This window comes from Galeopterus variegatus, unplaced genomic scaffold, assembly GCF_000696425.1.
Source record: "Galeopterus variegatus unplaced genomic scaffold, G_variegatus-3.0.2 Scaffold1239, whole genome shotgun sequence".
NCBI lineage: Eukaryota > Metazoa > Chordata > Mammalia > Dermoptera > Cynocephalidae > Galeopterus > Galeopterus variegatus.
Window position 1 is genome coordinate 205,755 of NW_007727350.1, and position 13,516 is coordinate 219,270.

Genomic DNA, 13,516 nt, shown 5'->3' on the forward strand with positions numbered 1-13,516 from the left:
GGTTGCTCACTAGGTGAGCATGGTGCTGGCAACACCAAGTCAAGGGTTAAGATTCCCTTACTGGTCTTTAAAAAAAAATGTGATAAGAAGAGGTCCTTCTACAAGGAGAATGTCCATGTATCTCAGGCAATTCTTACACCACCCTGTGAAGTTCTGTAGGGGTGGTATTAGTAGCTCCATTTTATAGATAAGGACATTGAAACTCAGAGAGGCCAAGTGACTTGCCCAGAGTCACACAGCTGCTCACTGGCAAAGGAGGTGAGAACTGAAGTTAGGTCTTTGAAGTCTGGCTGCAGCTCCAGACACTGCCCCACACAGCTTGCCCTGTGCAGATGGGACCCTGGGTAATAATGCTCCAAGGCCCTTAGCTTGTCTGAGAGTCCTGCCCAGAAAACCTTCCTTTAGGGACCCAGGGCACTTCTCTCTCCCACTTCCTTCTTTCCCTGCCCTTCCAATGGTTTGTCTTAATATAATCGACCTAAGTGAGGACACTCAGGGGAGGAACCTTAGGGAGGGTCTCATCCAATCCCCTCATTTTTCAGATGAAGAAACGGAGGCCCAAGGGGGAAAGGACTGACCCCAGTCTCTCCTGGCATCTGGCCCCGTGCTCAGCCACTATCCTGCTTCTTTTAAAGAACAGACCCTCATTGGGCACCAGCTGTGTGCGGCATCCTGCCTGCCTCGTCCCTACCTTGCCAATGACATCGTTGCGGCTGAGCTTGTCCTTGTCCATGACAGTGATGACGATGGTCGTCTCCCTCAGCTTCTCCGTGGGGATATCGAAGGCGAAAGACTCATTGAAGATGGGGTTCAAGTTCCTCTTCATTGTCACCGTCTTCTTTTTCTCCACCCGCTTGTCCTTGTACATCAGCCACACCTTCACGTAGGGGTCTGGGGCAGGAACAGGGAAAGGGTTGGAGGGACAGTGTGTGTGTGGGGGACTTCCTAGGCTCCCTTTCCGCTTCCAGGTGTGGCAGCCGAGGCAGGAGGGGCTCTATGCTTTCCACAGAGGGTGAAAAAGACCCAAGCAAGAACAAGAGGGATCTGGGGGAGTCTGCAGTTGGTCCTTAGCCATCACTTAGAGAAGCCAGGTCTTGCCCAAAGTCACAGACAAGTAGTGTTGGAGCTGGGGCTAGAACTCAGGGGTCCCCACAATTCCCTTTCTTCTGGATTCTGAGAAGGACAGAGTCCAAGATGATGCTGACCCTGGGGGTGCTCCAAAGGGGGCCACCAAGGTCTCTAGGGTAGAGGAGTTGGGACCAGAGGTCAGGGTGCATGGGCTCAGGGGTGAGGGCCACACCACAGACTCTGCTGTCCACATCCAGCATGACCCACATGTCCCCAGAACCTCCCCAGCCCGCCCGTCCTCTGCTGTGAGGAGCCCAGCACCTGATGTGCCCCCGATGTCCATGGCTTTGAGGTTCCGGGCTTTGATGATGTTCACGATGATGGAGTTGGCAGAGGGGTTGTAGCAGAGAGACAAGAGCAGCTCCCCTCGGCTCCCCTGGGTGGGACAAGGGGAGGGGTGAGGCTGGGTCACAGGGAGGGGCATGGGGCTGCTCCCCTCAGCTCCCTTGAAAGGGACAACAGGAGGGGTGTGGGGACCAGGGAGAGGAAAGCCTGGAGACTCTCCAGTTGGCCTACCTGCCACCAGTTACCCTCTGTGTGACCTGGGTGTTTACCTGTTCCCTCTGTCTGTCATCTCTGTCACACTGTCTCCCCTCACCTAGCTGGTCTGTTCGCCACACCCCCACCCAGGGCCCCTGCTCCCTGAATAGAGCCCCAGGTTCTTTCTCACAACTCAGATGAGTGCCCCAAGTACCAGGCACTGGCACTCAGACCACCCATGGGAGCTCCTGACACTCCTGAGGCTGACAAGGGACTAGGCCCAGACCTGCCAGCCCTGACCCGCCAGCCCCTCCAGCCAGAGAATGCCAGGAGGCCTTACACTCCCATCGCTGCATGGCTTCAGATCCTTCCAGAAGGTCTGCATCTGGGTCAGGTCCACCTTGTTGAGGGGGATGGACACCTCCCCGATGGGGTCATTGCGGCTGAAGCGGTCATAGTCCAGGACCTGGAGGTAGAGGACCCTCTGCACCACCTTCTCATAGGGAAAACCTGGGGGACAGACAAGCACAGGTGGTCAGCAGGACAGAGGGGCCCTACAGGGCCCGGGAAGGAAGGAAGGCCCTGAGAGGACGAGGAGTCTGGTCTTGTGCCCTGTTGCTGCCACCCCACCTAGGCCAGCAGGCAACACCCAATTGCAACCAGACCTCACTGAAGTGCCAGCAAGAACTGTCATCGTTTCATGTGAAGCCCTCAATAATTCTCCACAGAGATGGCATCTTGTCCACTTTACAGATGAGGAAACTGAGGCTCAGATGGCTTCAATTACTTGCCCAAAGTCCCACAGCTAACATAGAGCAGAACTGGGACCATCCATTCATGGACTCATCCTGTGTCCATCTCGGTGGCTGGGCAGTGGCCCCCTTGCTCTCTGGGCAGGCACTGCCAATCGTCCTGAGACAAGTGTGGGCAAGTGGCTGTGCCTGAGGTGGCCACGGCTGCGCTAACATAGAGCAGAACTGGGACCATCCATTCATGGACTCATCCTGTGTCCATCTCGGTGGCTGGGCAGTGGCCCCCTTGCTCTCTGGGCAGCCACTGCCAATCGTCCTGAGACAAGTGTGGGCAAGTGGCTGTGCCTGAGGTGGCCACGGCTGCCAGAAAGCAGCCCTGGGAGGATTCAGGGCGGAGGGAAACGGCAAAGGCGTAGAAACAGGAGTGGACGAGGGTCCCAGGACCCCACCTTTCCCCTTCGCCTCCTTCCGATGCACCAGCCTGTCCTGTTCCTCCTGCAGCAGCTCCCCCTCCACTGCCACCTCCCTTGTCCAAGCCACCGGCACCTCTTGCACAGACAGCCCTCCCCACTTCCACACTCTCTTCTACAGTCCATTCTCAACAGAGCCGCCAGAGTGATCTTTAAAAATAGAAATCACATCATGACACTCTCCTGCTTAAAGCCTTTCAATGGTTCTCAGTGCACTTAGAATAAAAGCCGGCACTCTACCTTGGCTTCCAGTCCTTCCACAGTTTGGCTTGGCTGTCCTCTCCCTGCTTGTCTTGTGAACGCTGTTCACTCAGTGACTGGGTTCCAGCCACACCAGCCTCCTTCCTGGCCCTTCGATGCCCCGGCTCTTCCTGCCTCAGGGCCTGGCACATGCTGGCCCCCAACATGGCCCACTCCCCACTTATTCTCACCTTTCAGGTCTCTGCTTTCTTTCCTGACTTCCCTGATGGGGTGGGATCCCCTGTTCCATGCTCTAGTGAATCCCAAGCTATGATAGAGCTTGATCCATTTCCTTGGTTACTGTCTGACCTCCCACTGGGCTAGGGTTTCCAGGAAGCCATCTCTATCATCAACCGCTGGATCCCAGTGTCTAACACAGTTTCTGGCATGTGGCAGGACTCAGTAAATATTTGTTAAGTGAATAAATCATTGAACAAATGAATAGATGACAGTGAAGGGGTCTGATGGAGCAGCAGGAATGTGCTGAGCTGGACTAAGGTCAGAGGGAGGCCAGGGACGGTCTGAAGCTGGAGTCATCGGGAGGTGCTGGGGGCACAGGCCAGCCTGGAGGTGATGAGATCCTAAACCTGGGTGTCAGCAGGGAGGAGAGGACACCTAATGCTTCATCCTGACAGGTGGAGAAGAGGAAGGGAAGAGCTCCTGAGGATTGTGGTACCTTCACCCAGAGATGCTGGAAACACAGAGCAGCCTCTGCCAGGAGCAGGCGAGCTGGAAGAGGAAATCCTCAGAACTCGTTCAGGATCCCTTTCCTCATACTGAGGGAGAAGCTGTGTCTTGCTCATCTGAGTCCCCTAGGGGCCTTGCTCAGGTGACCCTTGGCATCCATTCAGTTGAAGCGCATGAGAACAAGAGTGCTGGGAATGCTGGAGTCCCCAAGAGGTCCCTGCACCTGAGTCAGCTCTCTTCAACACCAGAGGAGGCAGTCTCCTATCTGGAAAACTTACTCTTCCATCAGAACCCATCCTGAGTGACCCCTCTTCCGGGAAAGTTTCTTCAGTACCACCAAGGGGAGCTCATACTGGGTTCCCACAGCACCTGCCATGCTGTGTATGGCTTAGTTATCTGCACATCGATGTCCTCCACTAGTCCAGGGGGGCCATAACATTGCTTCATTCTTTTCTGCACGCCCAGTACCCTGGAGAGTGCCCAGCTCCGAGCTGATGCTGGCTCAATGTTTGCAGAAGGGACCTGGGGATTGGGGCCTCTCTCTGGTTGTGCCACCTCTAAACTGGCCCCCATGCTGACCTGGGAAGGAGGGGGTCCAGAAACACATGGGTGTCCGCTGCTCACCCGCAATGACTTACTTAGTGGGTGAGCTGGATATCACCTTGCAGAACGGGTGGGGTGCTGAGCATGTGGGGCACTAGATGGAGAAGTCTCTAGGGTGCACGCTGAAGGTTCTAGAAAGCCAGGGCACCAGGCAGTTGGAATCACAGGATTTATTCTCACTGGTTGAACTGAGCTGCCAGGAAAGGGTTATCACTGCTCTAAGTGGGGTTCTGGCACCCAAAGGCTCAGGGAGAGAAATTGCCCCCTAATTACACGCCCAGCTTCCTGGTTACCTTGAATCCTCAGAGATAAGAGATAAAAACGGGCCTTCAAGGACATTTGTTCCTGTCCCATGCAGGGGAGGAGTCAGAGAAGAGCAACAGACAGACTGTGTTTAACAAACTGGCATCCAGCATTTTCTGGGTGTCAGGCACTGTTTTAAGTGATTTTACAATGTACTAATTTGTTTAATCCTCACAATCACAATCTCTATTTTATCGATGAGGAAACCAAGGCAGAGAGGCTCAGGAACTCGCCCAAGTTCACACACCTAGTAAGTGGCAGAGCTGGGATTCAAACGCAGGCAGCTCTTAACCACTATTCTCTGGTTGTCCCGGGTGCTCCACCGCTGACTGCTATGGGTGCCTCCCTCCCTCCTGCCCTCCTCAGGAGGAGTACTGTGTCTGGGCTGAAACCCCAGGCGGTGGCCCAGCTTTCCCCCTCAGCCTCTGGCTGTGATGCTGGTTCCACTGGGATCCTGAGACCTGATCCCAGCTAGACACAAAATGTATCAGGTTAACCGGACCAAGACCTGTGCCTGTGCATGCGTGTGCATGTCTGTACGTGTGCGCACATGCAGGTGTGCACACGTGTGTCTGCTTCCATGTGAGCTGGTGCATTTGTGTGCCTGTGGGTATGTGTTTGCACATGCATCTGCACAGGTGGCTACTGTGTGTGGTTGGGTGAACAGATGGCAGAGGGTGAGAGGTGACCATGGGTGAGGAGGGGACCCAGCCTCACCTTCAAAGAGGAAGGTCTCGTTCCAGTGGGGGTTCAGGTTCTTTCGCTTCACCTTGGTCTCCAGCTTGTGCTTCTTGTCTGGCAGCAGGTAGATCTTGACAAAGGGGTCGCTGGTGCCGCTGAAGTCCTTGGCCGGCAGCTCCTGGGCCTTCATGATCTTCACGGTGAGCGTGGACTCCTGGAAGTTGTAGCCGACGCTGAACTGGATCCGGCCCAGGTTCTCTCGGCTGCAGCCCTCGTGGGCCTCGTCCTCCTCGGAGCCTGGGGAGAGCTGGGGCAGGGAGAGGCCGGCAGGGTTGGGTAAAACTCTACTGCCCCCACAACCCTCCCCTCGTGGCCCGGCATGGTTGAGAGGCTGCCCTGGGCTGCAGCTGGTCCAGCTGCTGATAGCTGCCCTCTCCTGCTGGTCACAACATGGGGCTGGTCAGGCAGTGGTGGCGGCCCGTCCCACATTCACAGTCAGTGGAGGATGCTCAGGCCCAGAGGGCAAGTCCCTCGACCAGGGTCTCACAGGGAGGGAGGGAATGAAGGACAAGCACAGCTGGGGCAGCCCCATCTCCTGAACCCCAGGGCAGTGGGCATGACAGCACGCTCCCCAGCCTCAGCCTGGCTTCACTGCCCTGGCTCTGCCCCCTGCCCCCTGCCTTGAGCTCCTGCACAGGCTGCCGCCACCTCCTCTAGCCCCCACTGCCCAAGAGTATGCTGGGGACCCTGAGCTCTCCCACCTTTCACCCTCCCACAGACACCAACACACACCCGGGCTGCAAAACCAGTGCGGGAGACTGTTCACATCGCAAGACTTTACCACACTATTTCTTTGGGACTGTCCAGGGTGCTGGGGATGATGTGACTTACAGAATGAGAGAGGTGAGTTTTCAGGGGCAACGTCTATTTGTGTAAGGCAGAATCACCAGGGACACCAAAATAAAGACTCCCCAGGCCCTGTCCCAGGCAGTCTGATGGGATGGAGCTGGGTGGCCTGGGCCTCCGTGATGTTTACAAGGCGCTTCAGGTTACTGAACTTAGCACCTGGGGCCGAGGACTGCTGGAAGGGAAGGCTGTGCTCAGGGTGGGCACTTGGGCTAACCCTGAAATGGATAGTCACATGGAGGGTGGGGTGGGTGTCACATTCCCATCCTGACATTGAAAAATAGGAAGCAGATAGGGAGAGTCTCCCAGACAAGTGTCTGAAACTGCAGTTCCCCACTGGGAGAAGTACCTGGGGAGGTTTTAGAACCTCCAGCCACCCTCCAGCCACCTGTGCCCAGCCCCAGACTCCCCCCTAACAGACCAGTCAGAGGGTCCGTGTGGCCCAGCCATCGCCACCTCTATAAGCCCCCCTGGTGATTGGATGAGAGCTGGGAAGGAACCCAGGTACCACAGTTAACACAAAACTGTGTCCCTGACTTCCCTCCCCACTTCCCCTGCAGAAACCCTCTCTGTGCCCCTCCTTCATCCAGGAGAGGCAGCCCAGGCTCTGAAATACTAAATAACACACATAAAAATAATGCATATAGTCCACACCTACCATGGCAGAAGACTCTTACATCACCTTCTTACTGAATCCCGACAATAGCCAGGCGAGGCAGTTGTCACCTCCCTCCAGCTGAGGAGACTGGCTCAGAGAGGTTAAGTCACATGTCCAAGAGTGCACAGCAGTAGGGATCCTCTCTGACTTGAAAGCCTGCTCTTCCCACCAAAGCAGGCCCATACCCCAGGGCAATGGTGACATATCCCCCCACCCAAGCCAGCAAAGACTCGCTGGGGCCAGGTGAAAGGCATCCAAATCACACTGATAATCGTAACTGCCACGTATTGGCTGGCACCTGCCACGTGCCAGGCCCTGCCCTGTGCCACATGCTTTGACCTCATTTACTCCTCATGACATCCCAACAGGGCAGGTGCTACAGTGCTCCAATTTGGGTTTGGAGCACCGACAGCCTAGGACAGAACTCGAACCTGGGTCAGTACCCAGCAATCCTGAGCCCCCTTCTACCTGTCCCTCACTCTCACACTCAGATCCAGTGTCTGGGGCTTTAACCTGGTCCCCTTGGGGAGGGGCATGCTGAGCTGCTTCCCCTGCTCTCCTGCACAGTGGAACAGAGTCCCTCCAGCCCCTGCCCCTTCCCCAATCCACAAGACCTAGAAGTTCCATCCCAGGATTCCCTACCCAGAGCCTGCGGTTTCCTGATGCTCTTTCCCTCTGCTCATACCAGCCCCAGTCCCTTTGCGCCTGCAGAATGGGGACCCTGAGACCTACTGTGTAGGGTTCCTGGGAGGGTTAAATGGGCCTATATCCCTTCCACGGTCCTGCTCCATGGCCTGGCCCACTGGCTTGGGACTGAGAGCCTAGGCATGCCATGAGTAGGCAGTGCCAGCAAAGACCACATGCCTCTCCCTGTTCCTTCTACAGTTGGGGTGGAGTCACTGGTGATAGAGCCCAGATGGCCCCAGCCTCACTTGAGGTCCCTCTGGTCACTTGACTCTTGGCCCCCAAACAGGGTGGTCTGGGGGAGGCCTGGGCTGGCCAGGTGGGCCTCACCTGGGAAGGGGGCAGAGGCTCTGCGCCCACTCCCAGACTTCCTAAGTCACAGCCCTGAGCCCTGATTAACCAACTGGGGCAGTTCCCAGAGCCATCTCCATGGCAACCAGTCTGGCCACTCCCACCACAGCCCCAGGGGAGGTGCTGCCTGAGCCCCTGTCCCAGTAGAAGTGAGCCTCAAAAAGCATCAAGCCAGCTCCTGTGCCAGGGTGGAAAGGCCTCGGATACAGTGTGGCCCAGCCTCCTCTGGGACACCCCCTCCCCTCAGTCCCTCCTCTGGCCAGCTCTGGGTGCCTGACTGCTGTCTCCTGACCCCCAGCTTCTACAACTTGGAGTCTAGATCTCCCAACAGGTCCAGGTCACGGTGAGTTTATTCTGCCCTGCTTATTTTTATCATCACTGTTAATGTCAGTGATCCAGCTTTGGCATAGGACTGGGCAATTAGACTCTGCCTGCCCACCCCCGAGCATCCGCTGAGCGCATGAGTGGGAGATAGGCCTGCACTTCCTTCCGCTGGCTGCAGCAGTCAGGCCCCTCCCTGGGGGCAGCAAGGGTCAGGCAAGCTGGCTGGGAAAGGGCCGTCCCTTCTGGGAACTTGGCTACTGGGAAACTGTAACCAATTAAGGGGCTGTGCAGGGAGGCAGGGTGGGCCATGGTGATGACCCATCCAAAAGAGAGGATGTCCAGGGCTGGCCTACAGGGGGGGTCGGGGGTGGGTGAGGAGGATGTGCAGATAGAAGAGAGAGTAGTGGAGGGCCAGGCATGCAGGGACCTGGGGGTGGGGGCAGAAGGGGAGAAGTGGGGAGTCCCAAGGCAACCAGATCTGGGATGCGGAAAATCTGATGCTCTAATCCAGATCCAAGAAAAATGCAGACTCCTGGTCCCCATTTAAGGCCCGCAGCCTGGGAATCTGCATTTTAACAAGATTCCCCAGTGTGCATATAACAATTTGAAAAATATAGGCTAGAAAGAGGCAGTGTGGATGGATAGTTAGAGCTGGCTGAAACCCTGAATGGCAGAGGGTGGGGCCTGCAGGCCCTGGAGTCTCTGGGGCCTTGGAGGGTGGGGGCTGTGGTGTAAAGGTAGTGGGCGAGGGAATTCTAAATTGAATGATGTCAGCCCTGGTGAGGACCTCAGAGCTTCCCAAGCCCACTCTCCTCTCTCAACAGGAGGAAGGGGGACCATGGAAATGACTTGTCCTGGGTCATATCTAGTAGGGACAGAGCAGGTGCTGGGTTCCCAGCCTCATGCCCTCCTCAAGCCTTCCGGGGACTTCTGAGCTGCCAGACCTTTAGCAGATTCCTGCCTGCAAATCTCCGGCTGCACAATCACCGCGTCCTCCCTCTGGGGCTCTGGCCCCTCCAGGGGCTCTTTGGAAAGTACAGTTGGGGCAAGTGGCTGTGATTCATTGTTGCCACCAGGGGGCGCCATGTGAAGCCACAACTCGTGCCTCGGGGAAACCACCTGGAATCAGTATCCTTCAGGGCTGGAGGGCGTGGGTGTGGCAGGAGCACCGGGCACAGCTGTCCCCTGCAAGGAATCAGGACCAGCCAGCTCCTGCTCTCCTGTCCTCTGGGCCCTCCAGCAATGGTGGGGTGGGGAGGTTGCTGGTGTGGGGATATGAAACCTACTGAGTTGGGAGCTCCATCCCAGACCTCCATTCAAGGGGGCGCCACTCCAAGGTAGGGGATGCCTTCTGCCCCACGTCCTCTGCCCACCAGCCTTTCCTTCTAGGACCATAAAACCATCTCGCATGAGCAGGTTTTCTTAGGGCCTTCTCAATCCAGAAAGGGAACAAAGGAGGATGGGCATTCATATTCTCACTTGACAAATGAGAAACTGAGGCACAGAAAGGACATTCTGGCAAAAGAGCTGGGAAAAGAACCCAGGCCTTATCCCCTCAGTCACCCAGTGCTGAGCGGCCACTATGCGGGGCCTGGCTCTCTGACCTGGTCTCCCTTCCTGAGAGGACCACTCCCATGCCACTACCAATGTCCACACACACCCTCTCCACGCCCAGCTGCTCCGTGGGGCACAGGCCTCCCCCCTTCTCACCATGAGCATCTCGCTGGTGAGGGAGTTGACAAGGTCCGAGACGGAGGAGCGTGGCTCGGTCCGGCGGTCAGACTCATCATGGGGTGTCTGGCCCGGCACTGGGGCTGTGTTCACCGCCTTCCCTCCTGCAGGCAACCTGTGGGTGGGGGGAGTCCAAATGAGCATGGGCTGGCAGGTAGGCTGGGCTGGGAACCATGGGCCTGAGTGGCAGCAGGACCTTCTCTGAGGACCCAAGCAGCTGCCACCTCCTGTAGCCTGGCAGGGCAGTGCTCTTGTTCACAGGGGATGTGTTTTCCCCTAGAGACTGGCGCTCAGGGCCCGTCCTCCTGGCAGCCTCTTCCCCAGGTGACTCTGGCTTAACTAACCCTGCAGGGGCTATTTTGTGGGGTCCTCCTACTCTTCCTGTTTCCCAGAAAACCCACAGCCTCCAATCACTGGCTTGCGTGGGTGGTATCAGAGCTTGCTCCCCAGAGGCCTTCTCCATCCTGCCTGCCCCCAGCCTGGGGGGTGGGGGGCTCTGGGTGGTGTGTCCAGGGTTTGGCAAGAGCTGGGAAAAGAACCGAGGCTTTACTCTCTCAGTCACCAAGTGCTGAGCGGCCACCATGCTGCTCAGGGAGGCTCCAGGTGGTGTGTCCAGGTGCCCTCTGCGTCACTGCCCTCTGCAAACACACCTGGAGTGTCTGTCTCCCAGAGGCCCCCCCTGGGTTTGCTCAGGTTCGGGGAGAGCATATAGGCGCTCTCCCCACCTTTCAGACCCAACTGACCAGGTCAGCTCAGGACCACTGCCCACCAGCTCTGTCCATCAAAACTTTATACAATGGCAGAAGTGTTCTATATCTGCACTGTCTGGTGCAGCACCCGCGAACCTCAGCTGGCTACGGAGCCTCTGCAACATAGCCAGTGTGGCTGAGGGCTGAATTTTGTATTTTATTTAATGTAAACTAATTTAGGTTTAATAGCCACATATTGGAGAGGACACATCTACACCCCCTTGCTCCCCAGTCCTTACCCTTCTCCCACTCTGAAGAGTGCACATTTGATAAGGTTCTCACCAGGGGTCACAGAGCCAGGCACACTGAGAAGCCCTGTCTGCACCCGACTCTGTGCTGTTCCCAGGAAGCTGGGCTCTCTGGCCCAGTGGCTGGGTGGTGAGCCCAGGCTCCGTTCACCTGGGGCTCAGGTCAAGGGCACTAAAAGCCTGCCCAGGGACCAGACTGGAATGTCCCATGAGGAGGAAGAGAGGTGGAGGAGGCAGTGAGAAGGAGACAGGGGACTGACAGCATGAGGCTTGGGACAGGCTAAAAGAGAACAGCTTGGAGAGCACAGAGCCACAGACTCGGAACCACAGAGACTGGACACAAGCCACGGCCCTCTGGTGCAGACCAGCCGCCAGCACACAGGCAGCCACGACAGGCACAGACATGCACAGAATATGCCAGGCCCTGGAGGGGGACACTAGGATCCCACAGCAGGGTGCATGTGCATGCACATACACGTGTGCGCGCACACACACACACGCACACATGCACACACGCACACAAGCCCAACAGACAGCCAAGGAAACACGGAGAGAACGGCACAGGTGACAGGCAGGTAAACCAGAGCAGCCATGATGAGCACGCTTAGATCTCCCCATCACTTAGATCTCCCTAGATGGGAGGACCCAGGCATGCCAGGGTGTACACGTGAATTGGGACAAAGTGACACAGAAAAGCTGGGAGCAGTTTTAGAGACAGACACCCTGATGATCAGATGCATGATGCACCTGCTGTGAAAACCTGGCCTTGCCTTGGCAACACACAAATGCCCCACCCCGCCTGGCGACACGCTGGGGCGCCCCCTCCCGGAGGCACCGACCCAGCAGTACACACAGGTGGGCCCACACGCGGCCACGCACACACACGGACACACACACGTGGACACGTGCTCACGCAGACAGCACAGGGAGGAAGAGGAGACCGAAATAGCTGGAGAGGTAAAGTCAGGTTAAAAATAGAGCAGGAGAGGAGGAGAGAGCGTGAGATTGACTGCTGAAGGTATGAGAAAGTCGAGTTATTTTGGCCACGCCACAGTGTCAGCACAGCTGCAAAGCAGCCTGGGAAAGATGGTCAGCGCCACTGAAGCTGTCGGAGGTCACAGGACAGAGAGACAGATGAGAGGCACAGAGAGGCAGGGGAGAGGCCGAGGGGCCCGTCAGCGGCCCAGGGACATCCCTGTGAGGAGCAGATGGGAGGAAGGAGACAGAAACAGAGAAAGAGAGGCCGAGAAAGGTTAGTCAGAGACGTGTGAAGGCTGCCGGGTGGACGAGGGGACAAGGAGGAGCGAGGCGGCCAACAGGAGAGGCAGAGAGGAGGCGGGGACACACACCGGGACAGAAGGGACATGGTGGCTTCGGGGCAAGGACAGCAATGGGGTGGGCTGGTCCCGCCCCCCACGCGGGGTGGGGGTGGGGCCGCGGTGGAAACCATTTGGATCCCAAGAAGCGATGACAACAGGATGGCTCAGAGCATGGGGTGGGGTGGGCGCGGGGGCCATGGGAGCGGGTGGAATGGGCACAGCAGGGCCTGCAGCAGGGCCGCCCTGGCCTTCCTCCCTCCTGGCCTAAGAGCATTCTGAAGTCCTGGGGAAGTCTGGGTGGGAGGCTTCAGGGCAGCCACAAATCATGGGGACCAGAGGCAGTGGCTGATCCTCCCCTCCTTGTTGCCTATTGAACACACTCGCACCCTCCTGGGGACCTGCAGTGGACATTCTCCTAACGGGGCCGTCACCCACGGCCTGTTGCTAACAGTCCAAGGGGGTTGAATGGCCTCCCCAACAATAGCCATGGGCCTCCAGGAACATCTGGCCAGGGTTCATCTGGGGTGGGAAGGGTGGGACTGGGGCAGAGGGCCAGACCCTGTGTCTAAAGGTAAGAGCTAAAGAGGAAGGGAAGGGACAGCTGCCCCAAGGTCACCATTGCAAGGCCTGAGAGTCTGGGAGCCCAGATTGGCGGATCCCTAAGGTGCCTGGGGTCTGGTTAAGAGCTAAAGAGGAAGGGAAGGGACAGCTGCCCCAAGGTCACCGTTGCAAGGCCTGAGAGTCTGGGAGCCCAGATTGGCGGATCCCTAAGGTGCCTGGGGTCTGGTGGGTGGTGCCAATGCCAAGTTTGGGGATGGGGAAGTCTGCTGGGAAGGAAGCACTTGAGTCTAGACCCCCGCACGGTGGGAAACAGCCCAGTGGCCATGAGAAATGAGCTGCCAGGATGGGTGGGCATGACCAGGTGGAAATGGCATGTGTCCACTCGGAAGGTCAGGCAGGGTGGTGGTGAGGGCCCACGACCTCCACCTCCACACCCACCTTTCCCAGGAAGGCAGGGGACACGCTGATGTAATATGAGAAATGAGCTGCCAGGATGGGTGGGCATGACCAGGTGGAAATGGCATGTGTCCACTCGGAAGGTCAGGCAGGGTGGTGGTGAGTGCCCACGACCTCCACCTCCACACCCACCTTTCCCAGGAAGGCAGGGGACACGCTGATGTAATGAAGGGATGGGAGGGTGA

At 57.3% G+C, this 13,516-nt stretch overlaps 1 protein-coding gene across 3 annotated transcripts in view; it reads right to left on the reverse strand.

Moving 5' to 3' along the window:
• Positions 1–13,516, reverse strand: part of SYT7 (synaptotagmin VII) — a 60,388-nt gene that overhangs the window by 4,182 nt on the left and 42,690 nt on the right. For all 3 annotated transcript variants that reach the window (XM_008575797.1, XM_008575796.1, XM_008575794.1), the window contains 5 exons: positions 9,978–10,113; positions 5,381–5,651; positions 1,949–2,118; positions 1,390–1,504; positions 692–891 (listed from right to left, as the gene is read on the reverse strand). In XM_008575797.1, coding sequence (XP_008574019.1) covers positions 692–891; positions 1,390–1,504; positions 1,949–2,118; positions 5,381–5,651; positions 9,978–10,113 — 892 coding nt within the window. The remainder of the gene's footprint in view (positions 1–691; positions 892–1,389; positions 1,505–1,948; positions 2,119–5,380; positions 5,652–9,977; positions 10,114–13,516) is intronic.